Here is a 17,661-nt window from a genome sequence, read left to right as displayed (position 1 = left end):
CACGGGGGAGTACACTTATGTTGGGGGGCGTACATTCGGAAACCACTCCGAATGCACGCGATCAAAAAGGGCAGAAATGTGCGGTGTCCACAAGTGTACTATTGCTTTGCGGACACCACTCGTTCATGCGGTAGGCGAACGGACCGCCTAATGACTACAACCATTAACACCTGAACCCAATAGAATCTACTCCTTTACTCATTACTCACTAATAGGCCGCTTGTCAGTGCTTTAATTGAAACCATTGCTGCTTCAAGGAAACCTTACTAGTCCCCCACATATGCTGTACTTGTCAGACACTTTCAAACTGCTAACAATGGACATGACAGAATATTAATACTAGCAATACACATGTGTATTTGACATGTACTCATGAAACCACACATTTTATATTTTTTTATTGATGTTAATTGTCTGGTTAAATAAATTCTTTATGCAAGTTCACAGTTGTTGGTTTTATTTGCACTTTAAATAGTATATGTGTAGATTGGTTATAATCTTTTACACAGGGTGTAATACAAACCATTGCACTTACATTGCTGTAAGGGTTAATGTGTGCAATGCATGTGTTAGGCATGCTTGTAAGGATATATTGGAATCTAATTGATTCCAATTCCAAATAAGCAGTTTTTTATGAGGATAGGTAATTGAATAAGTGGGTCATGTGATGTATTGCAGAAGATACTTCATAGTGGGTTGTTTGGCGTAAATACTCCGCTTACGTGCGGTAGCACCGCTTGGCTCCCGTTCGGATGCGGTATTCCCGAGCATACTCTGTAATACTCTGTAATACCGTGCCGAATCGGAGTGTTTCTCCCGCACACGCATGGTTTGTATGTCGTCCGTAAACACGCCCTGTTCTTAAAGAGTGAGTCCGTCCGAATGCGGAGGACACGTGGGCGTTTCTACGGACGATGGCCGCATGCGGCAAAACACCGTTGCGTGCTGACCGCTCCGTAAGAATGCGGGAATTTCCGCACAGATCAGAATAAGGGCCAAGGACAGGCCCAGTAATAGCATAGCAGTCCCACCAAGTTACAAGTCCAGAAGGGAAGCTGTATAATACAAAAGTGCCTCAGAGGGTTATGCGTGTGGGACTTAAATATGATAGGCTTGCCTGAAGAGGTGAGTTTTCAGGGAACGCTTGAAGGTTTGGAGGCTAGTGGAGAGTCTTATTGTGCATAGAAGGGCATTCCATATGGTGGGAGCAGTCCGTTGAACGGAATGGGAGCTAGTCATTTGTGCAGAAGAGAGATGCAGATCTTGTGCAGAGCGGAGTGGTCGAGGTGGGAGATATTTTGTGATAAGTAAAGAGATATATGCTGGTGCAGTATGGTTAATAGCTTTATACTGTATGTGAGTAGAAGTATTTTTTATTGAATACGGTAAAATACAGGCAACCAATGGAGGGACAGGCAAATCGGATCAGCAGACGATGAGTGTCTTGCTAGGAAGATCAGCCTCGCAGCAGCATTTAAAATGGATCGCAGTGGTGAGAGTCTGCAATCCATTTTTTTTTTACCACACTCTCATAGCCACAAAAGTGCCCATAGGCAAATCTTCAAAACAATATGTACCACTTGTATTAGATGTGGTCACAATGATAGTAGCTTTGAATTGGAGAATATAGGATGCCTCTACTCTACATGACTCTCATCACCCCTGATTATTAGGTATAGCTGGCTGAATTATGCAACAACTGTACACAAGCATACGGCCATGTAGCATGCTCTCTCTTCTCAATATTTATCTCGGGTTCCTGCTTTAGGGCTCATGCTAGATGTATAAGAGGCCTTGCATTATTATACAGGCGTTCTATAGAATAACTGTTGGTTACTGAATTAGTACAATCTATTATATAGCTATATATATATATATATATATATATATATATATATTCACTAATTAATTGAGTAATGTAAACCCCTATTGTCGCTGTCACTTTTTTATTTTTTCCTGTATTCCAATCATATTTAAAATAAAAAAAAATTCAAATAATTAATAAAAAAAAGCAAGGGGGCCTGGATTATAACCATGCGTACAGCATGTATTAATTACTTCTTTGTTGACTTTGTGCCTAAAGGTGATACTGGCGGAGTTATATTCCAGTGGATTCCAAAGATCTTTCTCAGATGATGAAGACCTGAACACAATTGCTGAAGGAGATCCAGTCTATGCCTTCCAGGCTCAACTGCCATTACCCAAAGTATCTGGCACTTGTAGAACAGGTGAGTGTCTGAGTATGAAAGGCCTGGTTACTCATGTGATGTACCAGGCAAGTTTTCCTGAGATATTAGGGTATTTGGTACTTGTGGAGTATCACGGCTCCCACGACCTGCATCGTATGCAGATCGTATGCTAAAAATCGCATCGCATTGCATCGCATGTGGCATACGATGGCATACGATGTGATGCGATGTTTTACCGATTTTTGACCATTTTTGCTCAAAAATCGTATGCCATCGCATGGCATCGTATGCCATATGTAGTGGCATACAATGCGATACGATGTTTTACAGATTTTTGAGCATTTTAGCGCAAAAATCGTATGCAATCGCATCGGATGCCATACGATGGCATGCGATGCGATGTGATCGCACCCGATTTTGCATTGAAATGCATCAGAATGCATTGAAATGTGTATTAAACTTGCCCCAACCCCCTTATCAACGTCAACCCGAAGCGTGGCGAGCGCAGCGAGCCTGCGAGGGGCGGCGGTACGCGTCCTACGACCTTTTCATACCCCCACTATCCATGTCGGCGTGGAATTGAGAATAGAATAGTGTGGCGAGCGCAGTGAGCCACCGAGCCCGAAGCGTGGCGAGCGCAGCGAGCCCCGCTAGGGGACGCGGATACCTTCACAGCTATACGCGTCCCCTCGCGGGCTTCACAGGTATCCGCGTCCCCTCGCCACGCTTCGGGCTCGGTGGCTCGCTGCGCTCGCCACACTATTCTATTCTCAACTCCACGCCGACGTGGATAGTGGGGGTATGAAAAGGTCGTAGGACGCGTACCGCCGCCACGCTTCGGGTTGACGTTGATAGTGGGGGTGGTGCACTATGAAAAATGGCATTTGGGGGCATTTCACTACTTTAATACACATTTCAATGCATTCTGATGCATTTCAGTGCACAATCGGGTGCCATCGCATCGCATCGGATGCCATCGTATGGCATCCGATGCGATCGCATACGATTTTTGAGCTAAAATGCTCAAAAATAGGTAAAACATCGTATCGCATCGTATGCCATCGTATGCCACTACATATGGCATACGATGCCATGCGATGGCATACGATTTTTGAGCAAAAATGGTCAAAAATCGGTAAAACATCGCATCGCATCGTATGCCATCGTATGCCACTACATATGGCATACGATGCCATACGATGGTACCGGGTATTTTTTTTGTTTGTTTCTGTTTAGGTATAGAACATACTATTTTTTATAAGCTTTGCAAACATGTGTTTCATGCACTGACTTTACAGTACTGTATATTTGCTTTTCTTCTGCTTGACCGACGTGAAAAAAGTGTGACTTTCTCTTAGAGACAAATAATGATTGAGCAACTGTCAGGTCCTGGGGGTTTTGTTTTCCCGGCTGTGACCGTAGTGGGCCAGTGGTGAAAGCAGAGAAGTGAAATGAGTCTGATATAATGAGGTTGTATGCACTGTACTGGAGATTAGTAGAGTAGTCACGGAGAGCACAGCTAGTACAAGGAGGTTGGCGGATACCCAGAACGGAGGCATGGGTATCCGCCAACCTCCTAACCCACCGGCGGTTTTCTCCACGGAACCCCTCAAGGGAATTTGGAATTCTCTGCAACCGACAGGCAGGTTGCGGCCCTCTGTCTGGGTCTCCTAGTACCAAGCTGTAAGTGCAAGGGTCTCAGAGAAATGCAGGAGATGGAGGTGAAAGCATGGCAGTGTTGGCTGAATGCTGATGGTAAACTTGTATCGGCCTGGGAACCAAGGGTCAGATTGGAATCCAGTGGTGAGCTGGTATCGGGCCTGGGAACCGATGGTCAGTAGGATATTGGCCTGGGAACCAATGGTCAGTAGGTTATTGTTCTGGGAACTGGTGGTCGGTCTGGGAACCAATGGTGGGTTGGATCGGCCTGGAATTGATGGAGAGTTGGATCTGCTTGGAAATCGATCGTCAGTGTGGGAACCGATGGCGAGTTGGTGTGGCCTAGGAACCGATGTGAACCAATGTCGAATCAGATAATCCTGTGGACCGATGGCCAGTTGGATGGGCCATGGAACTGAGGGTGTGTTAGATCGGTCTTGGAACCAAGGGCAAGTTGGATCAGCCTGGAAACCGATGATCATTCTGGTAACTGATGGCAAGTTGGATCGTCCTGGAAACCGATGGCCAGTCTGGGAACTGAGGATGAATTGGATCAGCCTGGGAACTGATGGTTGGTCTGTGAACCGATGGTGACTTGGATCAACCTGGGAAAGATGGTGACTTGGATCGAGCTGGGATCCGATGGTCAGTCTGGGAACTGATAGTGATATTTCAAGCCTGTGCTGTGGGATCCTGAACTGAGCAGAAGAATGCCGGAGACCGTAACAGAGGGAGAGAATCTGGCAACAGCAGCTAGCAGAGATCAGCAACAGGACTAGACACAGGAGACACATGTAATGGGTATAGCCCTGGAGCCTAGAACAAGCCTCTGAGAAGTCTCAGGAAAGACACCATTTTTCAAGGCACTGGATACTTGTGGGAGCTCTCCTTATATCCCCACAAGTATCTGGTGATTGGCTAACTGAGCACATGACCACAGTAGCGTCCAGGATTGAATCAAGGGATTTGTACTGCAGAGAGGCAGGGGAATAATGTAACTGCTCATGGAAGCTGTGGTTGGTTCAGAGGATACCATAAGGATCAAAGGCGCTGAGACGAACGCACAGTGCAGGGATCAGATCCCTGACAGCGTGTACTGCCAGCCGGGTCAATCTTCTATAGCGTGTGCTACCAGCCGGGTCAATCTTCTATAACGCTCCGGCGCCTGTATGTTAAAGGCGTGAATCTTAAAGATTGCCTGTTCTGGTAGAAAGTATCATTGTATATACGAGAGGGAGATAGATCCCTTACATTTCTGTGTGCTATTTAGTCTTACTAGCGCTGTATGAATACATTGGTGCATTTGAATGTGATATTGGTATGTGCTCTCCAAATGTAGCTAGCGCTATTCAGCGCAGATAGAGATATGTATAAAGCACTACCAATCATATAAAGTATTACAAAAAAGGCATCATTGCACATATGAGAGGGAGGATTAAGATCCCTGACATTGCCTTTGTTATTCAGTCTGACTAAGCACTATAGTAATATATCGGCGCCTATGTGCACCAATGGTCAGTAGGTTATTGTTCTGGGAACTGGTGGTCGGTCTGGGAACCAATGGTGGGTTGGATCGGCCTGGAATTGATGGAGAGTTGGATCTGCTTGGAAATCGATCGTCAGTGTGGGAACCGATGGCGAGTTGGTGTGGCCTAGGAACCGATGTGAACCAATGTCGAATTAGATAATCCTGTGGACCGATGGCCAGTTGGATGGGCCATGGAACTGAGGGTGTGTTAGATCGGTCTTGGAACCAAGGGCAAGTTGGATCAGCCTGGAAACCGATGATCATTCTGGTAACTGATGGCAAGTTGGATCGTCCTGGAAACCGATGGCCAGTCTGGGAACTGAGGATGAATTGGATCAGCCTGGGAACTGATGGTTGGTCTGTGAACCGATGGTGACTTGGATCAACCTGGGAAAGATGGTGACTTGGATCGAGCTGGGATCCGATGGTCAGTCTGGGAACTGATAGTGATATTTCAAGCCTGTGCTGTGGGATCCTGAACTGAGCAGAAGAATGCCGGAGACCGTAACAGAGGGAGAGAATCTGGCAACAGCAGCTAGCAGAGATCAGCAACAGGACTAGACACAGGAGACACATGTAATGGGTATAGCCCTGGAGCCTAGAACAAGCCTCTGAGAAGTCTCAGGAAAGACACCATTTTTCAAGGCACTGGATACTTGTGGGAGCTCTCCTTATATCCCCACAAGTATCTGGTGATTGGCTAACTGAGCACATGACCACAGTAGCGTCCAGGATTGAATCAAGGGATTTGTACTGCAGAGAGGCAGGGGAATAATGTAACTGCTCATGGAAGCTGTGGTTGGTTCAGAGGATACCATAAGGATCAAAGGCGCTGAGACGAACGCACAGTGCAGGGATCAGATCCCTGACAGCGTGTACTGCCAGCCGGGTCAATCTTCTATAGCGTGTGCTACCAGCCGGGTCAATCTTCTATAACGCTCCGGCGCCTGTATGTTAAAGGCGTGAATCTTAAAGATTGCCTGTTCTGGTAGAAAGTATCATTGTATATACGAGAGGGAGATAGATCCCTTACATTTCTGTGTGCTATTTAGTCTTACTAGCGCTGTATGAATACATTGGTGCATTTGAATGTGATATTGGTATGTGCTCTCCAAATGTAGCTAGCGCTATTCAGCGCAGATAGAGATATGTATAAAGCACTACCAATCATATAAAGTATTACAAAAAAGGCATCATTGCACATATGAGAGGGAGGATTAAGATCCCTGACATTGCCTTTGTTATTCAGTCTGACTAAGCACTATAGTAATATATCGGCGCCTATGTGCATAAGCGCAGATCTATATAGGTGTAATAGCACTACCAACTGTACAAAGTATCATTAAGAGGCGTTGATCCTGATATTAACGGTTTGCACATACAGTAGTATGCCCGACAATCTATAAAGGGCACTACCATCTATATATATAACAACACTACCTAACCAACTTGCACAATGTGTATGTGAGTGTGTATCCAATATATAGGATCTGCATTTAAAGGCAGTTTGCTGGGCTATACGGTAGGCTACTGCCCATATGCATTTACACACATAGGGCTAAGTCTGCAATGGGATTAAAACATATATGTGAATATAACATGTAGTCCCCAATTAGATTAGGGGGTGACTATTGCCAACCTATTCCCACACATTACAGATTGTGTGAATAGCCCCACTTGATTTAAATCTACACAGGTGCTAGGATTTGCTCACAGTTGGTGTGGATATACGCTACACACAGCAGTAAGACTGCAAGATACTTATGTGTAACAATTACAATGTACATTATTAAGAACAACAACATATATTAAACTGTTGCAGTTACTGTATACATCTAATGCGCAGATAGCAGCAACAAAGAATCCTCCAAATGGGAGGAGATTGCTGAACAAGAATAAAATAAAAATACATAAACACCAGAAGACACATGACCTAAGACAGGTATTCAAACCATTTATTAGATACATTTGTACTGACAAAAACATACAAGAATTACCTGCATCATAAGCGGGATTCATAAATAAAAGTTACTAAGGTACCTATAACGGTTAGCAGAGATTGATTTTAATCTTTCAAAACTTTCTTTTTTCTCTATATCTATTACCTCTTTTTTAATATATTTTCACCACTGTAATCCCTGATACAGGGAAACAGATCATCGGGTCAAAACACGATTAATAAAAATTAAAGATCATTTAAAATGATGGTCTGTAAGTGAGATAAAAATAACATAAAAATATAAAAAATATTCTAAACATTAATTAAAGTTATACAATTATTTTTAAGTAATTCAAGACGTTGTGAATGAGGAGTGTGTCGCAAGAAACTGATTTGTTTTTTTTTCGTCGTATATTATGGGTCATTATATCGACCCAAGAAATGTTTACACTCCTTAGGTCAACACTGGAAGCTCGACGGGGTCGACAATTCAGAAGGTCGATGTGTTTTTTGTGATTGTTTTTTGTTATTTTTTAGACGTCTAACTGTAGACCTAGTCCTGGACTCTGTCTAAGTGAATGTCGGACCCTTGCAATGCTCGCTGCCCTCGCAGTGCTTCATGCACGGTGCCTCGCTACGCTTGGCACACTATTATATTCTCCCTCCATGCCCTAGTGCAGTGATGGCTAACCTTGACACTCCAGCTGTTGTTGAACTACACATTCCAGCATGCCCTGCTACAGTTTTACTATTTGGCCCTGCTAAAACTGATGCAGGGCATGCTGGGATGTGTAGTTCAACCACAGCTGGAGTGTCAAGGTTAGCCATCACTACCCTAGTGGATGGTAGGGCATGAAATACTGCCTGTTCTGGAACCACAGTGGGGAAAACATAAAACACCCTGGCATACCTCCCAACTTTGGATGTTGAGCAGTCGGGACGCTGCTGCCGCGCGCTGTAGGCGCGTTGAAAATTTTCGGGGGCGTGGCCTCATTTGGGGGCGTGGCCTATACTCTCGGCTCCCCGCGAGGCCACGTCCCCATTTTGCCGCTATGGGGGCATGACCCAGAGGCTCTGTGAGCCTCTAGCCATGCCCCCAGCCCCCTGGCTGCGGGAATAGACGCTGTGCGCATGCGCACAGCGTTTATTCCCCCCTGCTTAGCAGCTGACAGGGGGGACTCCCAACAGCCCCCCCCACACCGCGGGACACTGCCGCCCGCGGGTGGGACAGCGGGACAGGCCCTGACAATCGGGACTGTCCCGATAAAATCGGGACTGTTGGGAGGTATGCCCTGGGTGAAATGTAATAGGATGAGAGATTCAGAAAGTGAGAGATTTGGAAAGAAATCTCCAGTTTTTTAAAGCGGCAATCATTTACACTGCAAAACCTGTTTGCTTTGCAGTGTAAATGATTGCCACTTTAAACAACTTGGAGATTTCTCACCAAATCTCTCACTTTCTGAATCTCTCATCCTATTACATTTCACCCCCTGTGTCAACCTTCTGCATTGTTGACCTTCCACCGGTCGACCTAAGGACCCTGTCAACCTTCTGCCTGTCGACCTAAGGAGTGGTAACCGTCCCCTTTCCTCCTTATCGAGACTGTTTGAGGAAGAGCGGAGAAATATTGTCACACTGTTCATTCATTTGAATGGACTGGCAGAAAGAATGAAGGATAGGATCTTGTTGGGGGAGATAAGTGAATTTCAGTACTGCATATGCTTCCACATGGATAAAATGCCCATGGCCAAGACTGCATTTGACTATTTAATAAGTAATAGGCAACACGCATCAACGGTACTTGATGGGATTACTACCTGACCATTTGTCTTCGACGTGGCGTAGAAGGAGCTGAGTTATTTCATTTCTTGTGGAGATGTCAGGTTATACAGAGCTTTTGGGTCCAAATATGGAGATATACTACACAATTTTTAATTTCTGCGTTATTATTAACTCCGAAATGGGCAATATTTAATATAATACAAACACTCGGATTACTTGGGAAGTATGCAAACTTTTGATTATTATATCAGCAATTCCTAAAAGAATTATAAAATATTGCAATTTACATATGCAATATTGCATACTACAGCACCCCCATTCTCTCTTTTCCTTAATAAACTACATTATATTTTCAAATTGGAGTGGCTGGAAGCTTCCTTGCAAAAAGATAGATCTACTGAAAAAATGTTTAATACAGTACATGGGAAAGTTATATTGATACTCAATCACATGGGGTAAAAGATCAGATATAGAACACAATTTGATATTATTATAATTTTATTTATAAGGCGCCACAAGTGTTTTGCAGCGCCGTACAAAGGAACAATACAGGGAGACAAAGCTTGACATAACATTGAATAAATAACAAAAATAGAGTACAAATAAAGAGCGCCACAGTTCAATACAGATTGCAGCTTAAATATAAGTAGTACAGACTCAATCAACATACTATAAGAGGCTTGAGGCCAATGATGGAGAGGAGTAAGCGGAAGAAGATGGTCACTGTATGAAACACGTATGAGTGTACAGGATCCACCAACTTTTCTTTGATATACCACAAATTGAATACCTTAGATTCTAATTTGGATACCTTAGATGGGGGAAATTGAATCTGATGTAGATCCGGACCCACCAGACCACTTTTTGAGTGTCCTTATTTACTTTTGTATACAGAGGAAATTAATGGATAAATGTAGTGATGGAATGTATTATGATACTCTAATACCACTTTCACATCGCAGACCCGTTTTAAAAACCGGTATTTTAAAACGGTAATTAAAACGGGTCAGAGCCTTAATAGTGGCCAGATTACCGTTTTAAATGCAGGTTAAGTGTCATTCACATTGCAGTTGAAACGTTTCATTCTGAACACGTTTCAAGGCAGAGTGTGACCATTGCCTGTCATTATGTGACCTACGGATACCTGTGCTGGGACAAAGGTGAGCCGCGTCTGGGACACCAGCAGTCCTTGTATGGAGATCTGATGGAAGATGTGGATGAAGTCCGGGGAGTGGGGCACCAGCCTCACATTATATTCATACTGGCTGAAGATCAGGGATACCGTGACATTGGGTACCACGGATCTGAGATCAGGACCCCGACACTGGATAGATTAGCTGCGCAGGGAGTAAAGCTGGAGAACTACTATGTGCAGCCGATCTGCTCCCCCTCCAGGAGTCAGTTCATCACTGGGAAGTAAGTGCCGAGTGAGTGAGTGTTATCACACAGGATATCAGTGCTTGTGCTTGTGTTGTTTGCCTGAAATACCGTTTCAGACAAACTGTACACATTCACATTGCACAAAAAACGGCAAGGAACCGTGTAGGACTCTGCTTTTTACACGGTTCGAAATGCCAGTTAACTTAAAACGGTAAATCGGCTGTGGTGCATTCACAGTGCAGCCTTAAACGTTTTAAAAAGGGAAAAAAACGGCAATATACCGTTTTAAAAGTGCGATGTGAAAGGGGTATAATACACATATTGGACTCTAATAGCTTGTTTATGTATTTATGATTTGTAGTTTAAACACGCAAAGAATGTTTTTGTTATTTACTTAAACGCTTCAATAAAATAAATATATAACAAAAAAAGTAATAGGCAACATATGTTGTATACAGTGTTTAGATTTTAGTTTGATCACAAATGTAACTCTCTCTGCACATGTTACATCAGCCCCGCCTGCAGTACACATGGTTTTGTCCATTAAAGAAGGAGTTTGCTTTTGCAAACCAACCCAAATCACCCCATAGGGTGACTGCTCTGACATCTATTGTAAAGATGGGAGCAGTGTTTCAGTCCAACAGCAAAACCACTAACTAGTGTCAGAGTCTGTGTTGTCTCTCCCGCACTTGTCACACGAGCACTTAACCAACTGCTGGAAATCTGCTTTGTCTCTCTGGCCGTGTTATTCCTGCAGGTTTCTTGCTAGCTGGTAGCTAATGCTGCTTTCAGACCGCATAACTGGCTTTGACCCTGTATTTGAAAACGTTTCCAAAAATGGGTCTGCCAGATAAAACCCCTTTCACACCGCAGCTCTTAAACGGTATATGACACTGGCAGACCCGTTTTTGGAAACTTTCCAAATACAGGGTCAAAGCCAGTGCAGCCTTCAGCCCTCCCCTCCGTGCAGCTCCCTCCTCCCTCCCGCGCGCGTGTCGACCCCGCGCGTGTCGACACCCCCGCGCGTGTCGACTCCCCTCCCCCCGAACGTGTCGACGCCCCCCTGTCGACCTACCCCCCGTGCAGCCGGTACCTCCGTTGTGGATCCCGGCACTGCAGTTGAGTATGGTCGGAAGCACTTATGAAAAAAAGTGTCTTTCAGAAAATGGCTGCCCCATAGGAAAACCTGTTTAAAAAAACTGTCTTTCGTATGGGGCAGCCATTTTCCAAAAGTCACTTTTCTTATAAGAAAAGTGACTTTTGGAAAATGGCTGCCCCCATACAAAAGACAGTTTTTTTAAACAGGTTTTCCTATGGGGCAGCCATTTTCTGAAAGACACTTTTTTTCATAAGTGCTTCCGACCATACTCAACTGCAGTGCCGGGATCCACAACGGAGGTACCGGCTGCACGGGGGGTAGGTCGACAGGGGGGGGGGGGCGTCGACACGCGCGGGGGGAGGGGTGTCGACACGCGCGGGGGGCGCGTGGCGGCTCCAGTGCTGTGAATATTTAATGAGCGCTCATTAAAAATTCACTGCGCTGAATTTAGGACCCAGCTCATTGGCTGGGTCCTAAATACTGTTTCAGAGCTGATTTTGAGCCTAAAATACCGGTTCTGAAACGAGTAGGACCCTGCATTTTAACCGGTTAGAAAAAACGGTATTTTCTAACCGGTTAAGTGGTCCTGCACCTTTCAGACCGCACAGATTACTGTTTTAAAACGGTAAAAAAACGGCAATATACCGTTTACAAAGTGCGGTCTGAAAGGGGCATAACTTTCTGCTCTGTAGTTTTCTACTCTGCAAATCCCTCCTGTGTGACTTTAATAAATCAGATTTATTTATGACTAAGCCAAACAAATATAGAGCACAGCTTATCCTCTTGACCTGTTGTTTGCGTATGTTGCTTTTGCCAGTTGTGTTGTGCTATACAAACCATTCAGAGCAATAACGTTTTTAGAAAGTGTAAGGAATTGAGTTATAAGCCAAAACTTTCAAGAGCAATGTGTGAATGTTTTCTTGTGACTGGATTAAATAGTTTAGCACAATGCTTTTTAAAATGTAAAGAATGTGTGTGTTTTTTTTGTGTCAGGCACAGGGTATCCACACAGCCTTCCTTCTTCCCCACGCTGCTTTGATCCAGAAGCACCAAGGTTACCTGGAGGAGGATCTGTGTCTTCAGAGTTCCTGGCTCCCAGCTCTAAATTGCTGCTGCTTTTTTGCAACTTGGATGGTGTAGGTCAGCAGGCCAATAGGTAAACTCACTTTCCCTAAACACCGCATACTGCGCTGTAAGCACTGGACACTAATATTTATAATATAGACAAATGAAGTGTTAAGCTGACATTTTAAACTGTGCAGGTTTGGTCCCCCAATGGTGTTGAGGGAAGATAGGACAATGTCTTGGGATCAACTAGAGCAAAGCATCATTGGAAAGATTCGATATTTGCTGAGGAACAATACCCATCCTATGGTGAGTATTTAATGAATATTTTGGTATATGCTACTTTCTATGCTATCTATGGAATTATTACTTGAACTGAGTTAGCAACAGTACGCTTTTCTCTGACATATTTGGGAATGTACTGGTTGCACCGTTTAATATATTTTTCACAGGAATCCATATTGACCTTTTTTGATACAACACAGTGATTCCTGCTGTTGTTATCACCAGGGTGGAGTTCTCTTGAGCCTAGGGATGGCCATCATTGCCTTTGTCATCAATGGCAAAAGTGAATCTGGCCATCGATAGTGCATTACTATGCAATGGGTGACCATCAATATTTTTACATATCGATGGTCATCCATTTTCTTTGATAGATTGGTCTGTGGGTCAATCAAAATATGTGGGTGGGGCTTCATGGGTGTCAGGGGCAGAGCTGTGCTCTGTGTCCCGGCCCTTTGGGGAAAGCAGCAAAACAAAACTATTCAGTTAAGCTTGACATCGATGGTGGGAAACCATCTGGTTCTCCCCATCAATGGCAAAACTATTAGACATTGGCCATAAACCGTCGATGATTTCTAATCGTCGATGGCCATCCCTACTTGAGTCATACAAGCTACCTCATGCTCTCTAAAGGCAACTATAATGAATTCTACATTTTAATATTAAAATAATGTGTCATTAACAAGCTTAAATTTTCACTAATGCCAAAGCTGGACCCTTGCTTGTCTGGACCAATTACAGAGTGCCTGGGTTAGCCGCCAGGCAGCTTCCAAAGAAAAAAAAATGTAGAAACACAAAATAAAACATTCAATGTGCTTCTGCCTGGTTGCAATTATTTACAAATTTGCTAGGGGATTCCGATGTTTCTCCTCCAATATGAACCCTTTCACCTGGTACAAAATTCTCGGTACTTGTGTATCGTACTTGTGTATCGCATTGCATACCATAAGGCATACGATGGTATGCGATGCGACGCAATATCGCGCGATATTGTACAATGCCATACAATTTTAAAATTGTATGACATTGTTTATGGCATACAATGCCATACAATGCGATGCGATGTGATTAAACATTGTATAAGCACCCTAATGGGTGCTTACAATGTTAAATGCACCCCCCCGCCACCCCCCCCCCCACTATAAACGTGAACCTGAAGCGTGGCGAGCGGCGGTACGCGTCCTCTGACCTTTTCATACCCCCGCTATCTGCGTGGAGTTGAGAATAGAAAGTGTGGCGAGTGCAGCGAGCCACCGAGCCCTCGCGGGCTTCACAGGTGCTTATACAATCTTTCATCGTATAGGGGCCAAAAATCGCGTTGCATCACATCGCATCGCATGCCATCGGGTGCATGGCATGTGATGCGACGCGATTAATACATCGCGCGATGGAAATCGGGGGCGCCGCTATAATACACAAGTACCAAATTCTCTGCTCCTGGGCTAACCGTGTAATATATGATTCCAATTATAGGTGCCTGTGTTGAAGCACCATCATCAATTACACTAGTTAGTCACTGTAATCATACATTAAAGGTGGTACATACTATTGCAAATGATATTGCTTATTTTGGCTCTTCTGGGCGATAACGTTTGTAATATCATCTAGTGTGTACACTCAATATAGTTAACGATGCGCATTCCCGCTGGTCGTTAACGGCACCCTTTGTCACTGTACATGCTGCTCAATCTCCAGCAGGGGTCGGTATGCCCTCACTGAACGATATTAAATGGGGTTTAAAATGTAGGATGTATAATTATTAAGGTACTTGTTTCCTAGCACGACGCCAAGGATATTAAGTCGTACGACATATAATCGCAACGCATCGTATGCCATCGCATGCCATACACCCGATGCGATTTTAAATTGTATAAGCTCCCTATACGATTTTTAATTGTATAAGCACCCTAATGGGGGCTTACAATGTTAAATATACCCCCACGCCACCCCCACTATGAAAGCCAACCCGAAGCGTGGCGAGCACAGCGAGCCCGCGAGGGGCGGCGGTACGTGTCCTCCGACCTTTTCATACCCCCACTATCCACGTGGAATTGATTTTATATAGTGTGGCGAGCGCAGAGAGCCACCGAGCCGGAAGCGTGGCGAGCGAAGCGAGCCCCGCGAGGGGACGCGTATTACTTTACATGTATTCCGCGCCCCCTTGCGGGGCTCGCCACGCTTCGACCTCACCACACTATATAAAAATCACTCCACGCCGACGTGGATAGTGGGGGTATGAAAAGGTCGGAGGACGCGTACTGCGGCCCCTCGCGGGCTCGCTGCGCTTGCCACGCTTCGGGTTGGCGTTGATAGTGGGGGTGCTTTTAATATACTAAGCATCCATCACGGTTAATTATCTTATAGGGGGCACTTTTAACATTGAAAAACCCATTAGGGTGCTTATACTATTTTAAATCGCATACCATTGTATATGCGACACAATGGCATACAATGCCATACAATGCGATGGTATACAAATTAAAATTGTATCACCTGCCATCGCGTAACATCGCATCGCATACCATCATATTCCTTATGGTCTGTGATGCGACGGGCGCCGTGCTAGGGAACAAGTACCGTTATTAACATTTACTTATATAGCACCAGTTTATCCCATCTGTTCTCATGAGACAATTGGGAATAAAACAAGACCGGGTAATAACAGATATAGGACCCAAAGGAAGAGACACTCCTGCTTGTGTGATCTCATGTGTCCAGTCATGTTAATGAATTTTCTGTCATTATACCATGCCATTTAAAAAAAATAAAAATTATATATATATATATATATATATATATATATATATATATATAAAAATATGTCAGACATTTAAAATATGATGTCAAAATAGATTTTATGACATGTATTAATCATACATACAATACATATTTAATTTGTCAGTTACGTTTCTTGGCATCAGTGCCAGATTTGCCAAATGGGTCATGCCCCATAGGAAGGAATGTGCATAGAACTGCTGCTAATATGATAGTCATAAATAAAGACCCAAACCTGACCTCTGTTTCATTTGTATTTGATGTTCTATTTCTGGCCTAGACACAGTCACTTTACCTTTTAACAGCAGGAGCACTGGCGGAAATAGCGTAAGGCAGCCCCCGCTGCTGCTTGGGGGAGCGGGGGCTGCGTGGGCGCCGGGTGCTGGATAAGTGAGTGTGACAGACAGAGAGTCTGTCACACTACACTCAGTGGGAGCGGGGGCGCCGGACAAGTGAGTGTCCGGCACACACACTACACAGTATGCGGCCGCCCACCGCCGCCTGCCGCTGCCCGTGCGCTCGCTGATCACAAGCGAGTCGGCACGGGCGCGGCCATGACAGTGGATCTGTCATAAGAAAAAAAAATTTTTTTGACGGACGGGTGGGTTGCCCAATGGGAGGGAGGGAGTTCAGGAAAAATATCCAATGGGAGGGAGGGTGGGCGGCCGGGGGCGCGGCCTTGTAATGTCAGTCAGACTGAGGCAGGGGAAGCAACAGTGTCTGCTGGTCCCTGCCTCAGCTGCTCCTATGCGTGTGACGTCACACGCTGGAGCCTGGTGATGCCGGAGGAGCCGGAAAGCCAGCAGGAGAGGGAGCGCTGAGAGAGCGCTTGTTAATAACAGAGGTGTGTGTGTTTTTTTTTTACACCAGTACTAGTTAAAAAAAAATCTATATATATATATATAGATATATATATATCTATATATATATATAATTATACTGTATAGGTGGGATCAGGCGGCATGGAGCATCGTAGTAAGGGGACGCACGCGCATCTCGTGCGCGCACGTTCCCTTCCGGGTGCTGGCGGCTGGCGAATCTACCGCCAGCCCCTGAAAGAATGACGGGCACTCCATCTGTATGTGTGTGTGTAGTATATGTATGTATGTATGTATGTCTATATATATATATATATATATATATATATATATATATATATAGCTGCTCTATATATATAGATGGAGTGCCCGTCATTCTTGCAGGGGCTGGTGGTAGATTTGCCAGCCGCCATCCCCCGCAAGGGAACGTGTGCGCAACAGATGCGCATGCGTCCCCTTACTACGGTGCTCCATGCCGCCTGATCCCACCTTTCCACTCCCCCCTAAACCTGCCCGACTCCGTGAAGCCGAGACGGGCAGGGTTCAAGTCCCCTGCCACCAGGAAAAAGGGACGTGCGTGCGTGTGGGACGCTCGCGCGTCCCAGTTAGATGGAGCGCCCGCTCGCTAGTGGGGGAGTTCTGACAAGTCCCAGCGTCTAATGGAAAAAAGAAGGACAGGATGAGCTGCCAGCCTGAAGTGCCCTGATCTACTTGAGTAAAATGTGACTGTACTGCGTCTGGTGTGGACATATGTACAGGCAGTGCTACTAGTGTCGGCAACTGGTGTGGACATATGTACAGGCAGTGCTACTAGTGTCGGCAACTGGTGTGGACATATGTACAGGCAGCGCTACTAGCGTTGGCAACTGGTGTGGGCATATGTACAGGCAGTGCTACTAGTGTCGGCAACTGGTGTGGACATATGTACAGGCAGCGCTACTAGTGTCGGCAACTGGTGTAGGCATATGTATGGGCAACACTGCTACTGTTGGAACTGGTGTGGGTGTTACGTATTGGCAACACTACTATTGTCAACAACTGGTGTAGGTGTTATGTATAGGCAGCACTACTCATGTTGGCAACTGGCGTTGGCATATGTATAGGCATCGCTACTCGTGTCGGCAACTGGTGTGGGCATATGTATA

At 45.0% G+C, this 17,661-nt stretch overlaps 1 protein-coding gene across 2 annotated transcripts in view; it reads left to right on the top strand.

The window, feature by feature from the left end:
* Nucleotides 1-17,661, top strand: part of USP43 (ubiquitin specific peptidase 43) — a 100,766-nt gene that overhangs the window by 67,607 nt on the left and 15,498 nt on the right. For both annotated transcript variants that reach the window (XM_083148394.1, XM_083148393.1), the window contains exons 6-8: nucleotides 2,084-2,228; nucleotides 12,570-12,732; nucleotides 12,839-12,950. In XM_083148394.1, the coding sequence (XP_083004520.1) occupies nucleotides 2,084-2,228; nucleotides 12,570-12,732; nucleotides 12,839-12,950 (420 nt within the window). The remainder of the gene's footprint in view (nucleotides 1-2,083; nucleotides 2,229-12,569; nucleotides 12,733-12,838; nucleotides 12,951-17,661) is intronic.

This window comes from Crinia signifera, chromosome 6, assembly GCF_055691185.1.
Source record: "Crinia signifera chromosome 6, ASM5569118v1, whole genome shotgun sequence".
Taxonomy (NCBI): Eukaryota; Metazoa; Chordata; class Amphibia; order Anura; family Myobatrachidae; genus Crinia; species Crinia signifera.
The sequence above is the reverse complement of the archived record's forward strand: the minus strand, read 5'-3'. Positions and strand labels throughout refer to the sequence as shown.